Genomic DNA, 9152 nt, shown 5'->3' on the forward strand with positions numbered 1-9152 from the left:
CCATATTTTTATTAGGTAAGGTAAAAAATATATATTATTTCTATGATTTTCAAATGTATTTGATTTATTAACTTTTAATTTTTGCAAGTCTCACGAAGTTAGAATTGAAGAATATTTTCTATTGATTGTATGAAATTTATTTCAAATGAACAGTAAACATATTTAATGGTATACTAAAAAAATTCTCATTAAAAATTGGCACATAGCAAAAATGCTTGCAATCAAAGTACTTATTACATAATTGACATGAAATAGAAATAGGGGACAAAAAAGTTGAAAATGAAGTGTCAATATATTTTAAATCGTAGGTGTATTGAAGTCATTTAGGCTTATTTTTCAGCTAAGGCACACTAGCATTATGGGTCCACATGAGGTCATTTATTTTATTTTTTCATCTCTTATTCTTATTCTCAATTCCATCTCTCTTCCTCATTCCCCACCTACTCTATTGTATTTATGTCCTTATATACGTATGTGTTCTTGAAAACGCATGGCTTAGTTTTGCACTTGATGTATTTTAAATTTACATAAATAGGATTATACTTTAGGTCTCTCTTGATTTCTTACTATATTCAGTCAACAGTCTTTTCAAAATCTATCCATGTTGCTTTATGTTTGGGTAGTTCATTTGTTTTCACTGTGGCATATTATTTCATCTTACATGCACACCACAAGTAATTTACCCATTTTCTTAGTGGAAACATGTAGTTTGCCTCTAAATCCCCATTACCACAAACAATGTCAGAGTCTCCCTATGGGCTTGTGAGGATTCCTGTGTGAACAGTAAGCCAAGCATGGGATTGCTGGGTTATGGCGAATATTTAATTTCACAGGATCCCGCCTGTAGCAGTTTATACTCTGACAGTGTATGATGTGCCTCTTTCCTCATATTTTTACCAACATTTGAAATTATTTTTACCCATCAAACCATTTTCTTGTTCTTTTAATTCACATTACTCTGATTATAAATAAGGTTATTCATCTCTATACATACTTATTTATTAGCTATTCTGGTTTATAACTATGAAATGATTAATTATAGCCTTTCATTTTTCCTGTTGAATTTCTAACCTTTGTTTAATTAATTTGTAGAGGTTTCTTAAATATTTTAATTATTCATCTCATATTGCTTTTAGATATTGCAAACATATTTTCCTAATTTTTAATCCTTTGTTCACTTTACCTATGTTGCCCTTTATTGAACAGAAATCTTTAATTTTGATATTGTCAGATTGTTCTTATGTTTCTATACTATGTGTCTTCTTTATTCTCTCCTTCATTATTTACCGTGATATGTCTGTATAAGCAGAATATGCAAAAATGGTATTAATATTACCAGATTTGAGCTAAGCATATTTAGAAAAATGATATATGATAGCAGAAAATATAATAAAGTAATTTAATTTAAAATAGCTATAAAATATAAAATGCACTTTGACTAGTATGCACTAGTCAAAGAATACTGTGAAAGGTATTGAGCAGGAAAAAGATTATGTATAAAAGAAAAAGTTACGTTTCCAGAAAGGAGGATAGAACGTTGAATATTATGAGAAGAAAATTACACTCACATTAATTTACAGGTTTATTGCATAACCAATTAAAATCCTCCAAATAATTTTTGGACTTTGACACAATTATTCTGTTCATAAGAAAGAGTCATAGAGATCATTGTCTGTTATTTCTTTCTAGTGGACTTAAATTCTTTCAGATCAATGGCAGGCCGGAAGGAGCATGTGATAGTGTTGGGTTTGCTGTTTATGTTCAAATATTAGATGAGTCTGCTGGCTGGCATGCTTCGCTGGATCATCTGTAACCAGCCAGTGAAGTGTTAATTCTCTTTAAAAATATGTATGTCTGTATGTGTGGCTAAGATATTTCACTAGCAGTAATCATTGAATCTACATCTGAATCCTCTGGAATGTGAAATACTGGACTCTAGTTTAGGCCATTTGAAATCAGCAATTTTACAATGTGTATATGATATACTCTAATCTAGTGGTTCTCAAACTTTAGTATGTATCACAATATCAGAGGGTTTGTAAAACACAGATTCTGGTTCCCACCTCTGAGTTTCAGTTCATCTGGGCGGGAGTCTATGTTTCTAAAAAGGTCCTAGGTGATGTTGTTTCTGAGGGTTCAAGGACCACGTGTTGAGGACCACTGGTCTTGCCTCCCAATTCTATCTCTATTAACAAGGGTAGGAAGAGTGAAGCTTGCAGGAAATGGAAAATTCCAGGCCGTTAGTACAACATTGTATTTATTCACAGTCATAGAACAATGGTACAGTGTAATTTATACAAGACAGGAATTATCTGAGAACAAAGCTTTTTTCTAACTCAGTGACAACTTGGATTTGAGAAGTGCTGAGAGGGCATATCTATCGCACTGGTTTTCATTTTCAAAGTCTACTATCATTTTTAAACTAATGTCTTCTCCAGTCCCTTCTCCATTATAATTTGTTTTGTGAGGAATGCTGATTTACCAAAAGAAAGAAACCATTTAGAATCATTAAAAAATAATAGTCTCCCCTAAGTTGGTGACATTTTTTAAGGATAAATTTGAAATAGGACACTTACACTAAATTTTTTTTTCTGAAATCAAATTGCTTAATGACTGTAGCTACAGTTAAAATAGAATGAATGTGCTCCTGAGAGAGTTAACAATTATAAATCAGACATAGTGATATCATTAATAATGTATTAATAATGTACTGGTCTTAGGAAGAAATACAAGAGCTAAAAGTAATCCTTTTACTAAAGTGAAGATTCAGATGCACCCCTCTCAATTAGACTTTCCCCATTCTATTTTTTTTTTTAATTTCACCTATTCAAGCACTAGTTCACAGTTTGCCTACTCTGTTTAAGCCTTTTTTGATATTTTTATGGCACTTATCAACTTTTAATATGCTACATAATTTGCTTGGTTATTAAATTTAATGTTTATTATCTTATCTTTCTCCCATCCATATCAGTGTAACTTGTATAGCATCTTACAAGGCAGGAATTTTTTGTATGGCCAAAAACACTGCCTGGCACTAATGGCAGATCTTCAACCAATTTGCTAAATGAGTCATAGAATCAACTTGTAAACAACTCTATTTTAGTATCTGATGTGAATTTGTTGTGTACATGCAATGAGAAATGTAGTCAAAAAAAAAAAAAAAGAAAACAATAACCAAAATAAAATTACAGAATATTGGAAATCATCTAGGACAGGAGTTTCAGACTGGGGTGCATACAGACTTTCCAAGGGCAGGCATGGGATCACTTTAAGAAAATCAGTTTCCAGATCATCAATTACCCAGTGTACTCTTTCATGGATTTAAGAACTAGCCTGTGATGAGGTCCAGCTGGTACTCTGTCCCCTCCTTTTTATTTAGTCCTTTTTATTTACAATCATTTTTCTCTTACTTTACAAATGAAAGACATCTCCCACCCATCCTAAAACACAATGTAAAGTATTCCTCTGAGTAGCAAAATTCTCTGGGGCTCCAAAAAAAGAGACAATTAGAAATATTGCTTTCAATATTAACATCATCAACAATTCTAATAGTTGGCCAACAAATCCTTTGGCAAATCACTTAAAGTTAGAGGTGAGCCCAATTAAGTGTCCAGCTGACATCACTGAAAATCACTTGGAGGATAGATCAATGTGATTTTTGAGTTGTAACTTGAAGTTTAAATAATTCCTATCCAAGGTTTCTCAGAACTTATGTGTAAAACAGAATGTGAATACAATTGATGCTGATAATTGTCTCATTGTAGCAATAATTCATTCACTCACAGATGAATAAGATAATGCTTTATTTTCCCATTCATTGTATTAAAAGATATATTTCTAGTTAAATTTTTTGCTTATGCATTATTTATAAAAATTCAAAATGATGTTGTTAGACTTAATTTGGTACTACTAGTAATTATAATGATAACTTACTCCTGAAGAATTCTCTTAACACACACCATCTGTTATATATGAACATCTAACAGACACATGAGAAAATGCTCAATATTGCTAAGTGACAGGGAAATGCAAATAAAAATCACTTTGAGATATCATCTCACCCCTGTTGGACAGGCTATTATCAAAAAGACAGAATAACAAGTGCTGGTGAGGATGCAGAGAAAGAGGAACCGTCCTACACTGTCCGTGGGATTATGAATTTGTGCAGCCATTTTGGAAAATGGTATGGAGGTTCCTCAAGCAACTACAGATAGAACTGCCACATGATCCAGCAACTCTACTGCTGGGTATACCCAAAGGAATGGAAATCATAATGCCAAAAGGATTCCTACACTCTCTTGTTTATTGCAGCTCTATTTGTAATAGCCAAGAGTTGGAACCAACCTAAATGTCCATTATTCGATGACTGGATAAGGAAAATGTGGTATATTTATACAATAGAATACTTCTCAGCCGTAAAAAAAGAATGAAAGACTGCCATTTGCAGCAACATGGATGAACGTCGAGAAAATTATGTTAAGTGAAATAAGCCAGGCACGGAAAGAGAAATATCACGTCCTCACTTACAAGTGGGGGCTAAAACAAAACAGAACAAAATAAAGAAATAATAAAAAAAGTAAGATTCAACAATCATAATATGTTGAACTTTCAAAAGAAGAGAAGAGAACTGAGGTTACCAGAAGTGGGAAAGGGGGAGTTGGAGGAAGGTAAGGGACGAATTGGTAAAAGGCCACAAAAAATGATTACATTGTATAATGTTGAATATACTAATTATCCTGATTTGAGATCACATTGCACACAGGTATTATTCATTGCTGTACCCCACAGGTATGTACAATCATGTTTCAATAAATAAGACAATTTCTGATTTACATACATATACTTACTCAAGGAAATTAGGCAAGGATTAGTAAAGAGTTTCAAGCATACCCAGCTTCTAGAAAATGCAAACTGAGATGGAATTTAGTGTGCTAGATGATAATTAAGGAATGTTTTCTTGGGATCAACCTCTGTGACAGGGAGGGGAAGGAAGCTGGATTAGCTAGCCTAGAGCTTTGGCTGACCCTATGGGGAGCTCTGGAATAGTTCTTCAGTGTTGTCCTTCATTGGAATGAGATGTGCAGGTCTTTATACTCTCACATCAGTCATTGAATATGTGACACCCTAAGAAGGTGTGTGACATTGAGCAAGGGGCTGTCTGCAGCTGAGGCAGTAACTGAGGGGCTGATAGCTGAAGGCTGTCTGCAGAAAGCCTTCCCCGCAGCTGGGGCAAGAAGTCCTTCACTGAGGGGGAATGTGGGTGGTGCATCCCAGTATCCTGCAAAAATATATTTTCATTTGAGTAAAATGCTATGGGAGAAAGGGGACAAAATACAAGTCCAAAGAGAAAAATGAATGATAAAATTCTGATTGTAGAGGAGTGTGTTCATGTATTTTTTAAATAGAATATACTGAATCATATAGTATTTAAATTCCTTTGGAAACATATAAAAAGTTGTGTAAAATTGCTTCTGAAAATGTTAATATTTATAGTATGCTACAAATTTCATTCTCTGTAGCTACTTAAAGGTATGATAAAAACTTTGGATGTCAACCTGAAATATATGTGGGGGTACATTGCTTTGCAAACTTAATTTAGAGACTAAGTAAGCAAAGAATGTTGGAAGATCACTGATTTAATCTAACAAGACATTTTACAAGTGAGAGTATCAACAGAGATATTATAAGACTTGAACATAATCATACTAGTGATTAAAACCAGACCTGCACAGAAGTCTTATTACCTGTTCATTTTTCCTTATGTGACTGAAAACTCATTAAGCTACTATTTGTGAATGTACTCTGAAGAGAATAAAACTCTCATCAAGAGTCTCTTAACTTAGGGTGCGTGGGCCCCTTTCAAATTGCATGCAGCAATGTGTATATATTTATGTGCATTTTTCTGGGAGAGTGCTTTTAAAGCTTCATAGCCACTAAATAAAAGACAAGTACAAACAAAATTCATTTTTCAGTTCATATGTCTGAAACCCACATAATTGCTTTCTCAGTTTAAATTCACTTATCTCTGAAACTTACTTGAGGCTCATGCTTTTCTGACCCTCTTGCATGCTCTTGCCTCTTCCCTCTTTCAAAGGTGTCAAATAGTCCTCACACAGAGCAACCTCCTTGTATTATAAATCATACTAAATTATTCCTTATCTCAACAGGGTGACCTAGTGTATAACTATGCACGAACTGAAGACTTTTTAAAAATGGAGCGGGAAATGAAAATCAATTGCTCTGGGAAGATTGTGATTGCCAGATATGGAAAAATTTTCAGAGGAAATAAGGTAAAAATCATCTCTTTTTCTCCCCCCCTCCCCCCCCCGCAGTATAGGGAGTTACAATGTATCTTACATGAAGCATCTCCTTAAAAGTTTTGAGGACCATGATCCACTTGTATTCATTAACATGACAACTTATAGGAAGAACACATTAACTAGCCTATAGGCAATGGTTTTAAACTGGGTCATTGGCATTTGGCCAGTATAAAAGGTCAGGATGAACAGAGATGATTTTTCTGTACTTCCAAGTTATGCCTGTGGCCTCCAAAGAAGCATGCACTGGGTTTGTTGTTAACTTTCGTTGTTTTTGTTTTAAATATTATCTCCAAAAATATTTTCTAAATCAAATGTTAATATGAAATAGTTATTATAGATAATGAGAGAAACAAATTTACACATAGCAGGTTTAAAAATTACTATCACTTGATTTCTTAATATACATATTTTTTCTCTTTTGCGGGAAATTGAATTTCAAAAATATTCCCTTTCAACCATAGAACAAATAGGAATCTGGCCTGTGGAGTCTACTTGCTGGTGCTTCTAGACTAGTTGAAGGAAACAGCGAATACTTGCTACCACTAGTATGGAAATTTCTCAAATCTGCTGATCTGAGGGCTGACTCGGTTTTTGAGCTTATAGTAGGAAGAAAGTTTTTGAGCTTGTAGTAGGAAGAAGAAAAAGCCAATTCTCAGTGAGATGTCCTTCATTGTAAGCCTAACAGTAAAGGGTTGAAGATAAAGTTCAACTACTCATTGAAGTGTAATTTTGAAAACTGATGTTGCTAACTCTGGAACAACCAATATAAAGTACGAATGAAAGACACTGTTTTCCAGGTTAAAAATGCTCAGTTGGCAGGGGCCACAGGAATCATTCTTTATTCAGACCCTGCTGACTACTTTGCTCCTGGGGTGGAGCCCTATCCAGATGGCTGGAATCTTCCTGGAGGTGGAGTCCAGCGTGGAAATATCCTAAATCTTAATGGTGCAGGGGACCCTCTCACACCAGGTTATCCAGCAAATGGTGAGTGATCAGCCTCAAATATCACAGGAAACTTAGTAACGTTTTAGTGTGGTTTTATTAAAGAATTGTCTTTGAAACATGCTGTATGTCTTTTCCTTATTCTCTTTGCATCTAAGAATTAAAGAATCTCAAGCTCTGAAAATTATTGGTTCAAGTCCCCTATTCCTTATTTGGAATGCTTGGGCCTGATGAATTTTAGAATTCAGACTTTCTCAGATATTTAAAAAGTAATATGCTGCATATAACATATATCATGTAACACTAACATGAGGGCTGGGACAGAATGCAGAAAACAAGCATATAAATATTTTTGTGGCAATATATGAATGTACTGTGTGATGTATACTTAGTATATATGAACATACTTAGTGTATATGAACATACAAAGTGAGGGTAAAAAGGAATATAAATGCACTCAAGTATGCTCAAGTCAGATTTTGCTGTCAAAGGAGTTCAGGTCAGATTAAGTTTTGTTGTCAAGTAAATTCCCCACAAATTTATGGTTTTCACAGGTTTGGGGATTTCTCAGTTATGAATAAGGGATAGGAGAACAGAATTCTATAAATCTGTTAAATAGCATATTTAGAATACAGAGCTCAGAAAATGCATATTGTTTCGTTGCTCTGTAAAGATAACAGTGATAATTATCAAGTTGTGTTTCCTAAATGATAGCACTTTACATGCATTAACAGCCATATAAACTAAGTGCTATTATTATCCCTAATTGACAGGGGTTGGGGGGAGTGACACTAGAATCTGCAATCCACCCAAGATCAGCACATCACTAAGCGAGGAGGATTTGAGATTGAAATTTAGGCAGTCTGGCTCCCGCATTTACATAGTTGTCTTACCTGAAATGCTCCCTTGTAAAACATTAACAAAGGGAGCTAATTTATTTTGAATGTACTCAGCTATCTGATGACGTGTACAAATATTTGGGTTCAGTTTGTGTAGTTTAAAAGTACCTAAATGGAGTAACTTGGATAAAATAGTTTGCCAAAGTATCTGTGGCATTTACATATTTATTCCTCTTCTGATTTTTCCATCAAATTATAGAGTCATCTAAAAGAGTTCAGGTCAGATTAAGTTTGGTTGTCAAGTAAATTCCCCACAAATTTATGGTTTTCACAGGTTTTGGGATTTCCCAGTTATGAATAAGGGACAGGAGAACAGAATTCTATAAATCTGTTAAATAGCATATTTAAAATACAGAGCTCAGAAAATGCATATTGTTTCATTGCTCTGTAAAGATAACAGTGATAATTATCAAGTTGTGTTTCCTAAATAATAGCACTTTACATGCATTAACAGCCATATAAACTAAGTGCTATTATTATCCCTAATTGACAGGGGTGGGGGGGAGTGACCCTAGAATCTGCAATCCACCCAAGATCAGCACATCACTAAGCGAGGAGGAGTTGGGATTGAAATTTAGGCAGTCTGGCTCCCGCATTTACATAGTTGTCTTACCTGAAATGCTCCCTTGTAAAACATTAACAAAGGGAGCTAATTTATTTTGAATGTACTCAGCTATCTGATGACGTGTACAAATATTTGGGTTCAGTTTGTGTAGTTTAAAAGTACCTAAATGGAGTAACTTGGATAAAATAGTTTGCCAAAGTATCTGTGGCCTTTACATATTTATTCCTCATCTGATTTTTCCATCAAATTATAGAGTCATCTAAAGCTTATGTATTTGTTGTCTTTGTAAATCTTAGTTCATAGTACATTGTCATAGATTGTTTTCTTTCATTTGACAGTAATATATTACCTTATAATAAAATCACGTGAATCTACCTGAGTTTTACTTATCTACTTTTTTTATTCCCAAGTCTTAAAAAATGTGAC

General features: G+C 34.1%; 1 protein-coding gene across 1 annotated transcript in view; it reads left to right on the plus strand.

The window, feature by feature from the left end:
• LOC103582589 (glutamate carboxypeptidase 2-like) overlaps positions 1-7304 on the plus strand; it is a gene marked incomplete at both ends in the record, with an annotated part of 8920 nt that extends 1616 nt beyond the window's left edge. Inside the window, 2 exons of the mRNA XM_008564139.1 lie at positions 6168-6290; positions 7118-7304. Of these exons, the coding sequence (XP_008562361.1) occupies positions 6168-6290; positions 7118-7304 (310 nt within the window). The remainder of the gene's footprint in view (positions 1-6167; positions 6291-7117) is intronic.
• Positions 7305-9152: the final 1848 nt, after the last annotated feature.

The sequence above is a fragment of the Galeopterus variegatus genome, unplaced genomic scaffold, assembly GCF_000696425.1.
Source record: "Galeopterus variegatus unplaced genomic scaffold, G_variegatus-3.0.2 Scaffold16879, whole genome shotgun sequence".
NCBI classification, from domain to species: domain Eukaryota; kingdom Metazoa; phylum Chordata; class Mammalia; order Dermoptera; family Cynocephalidae; genus Galeopterus; species Galeopterus variegatus.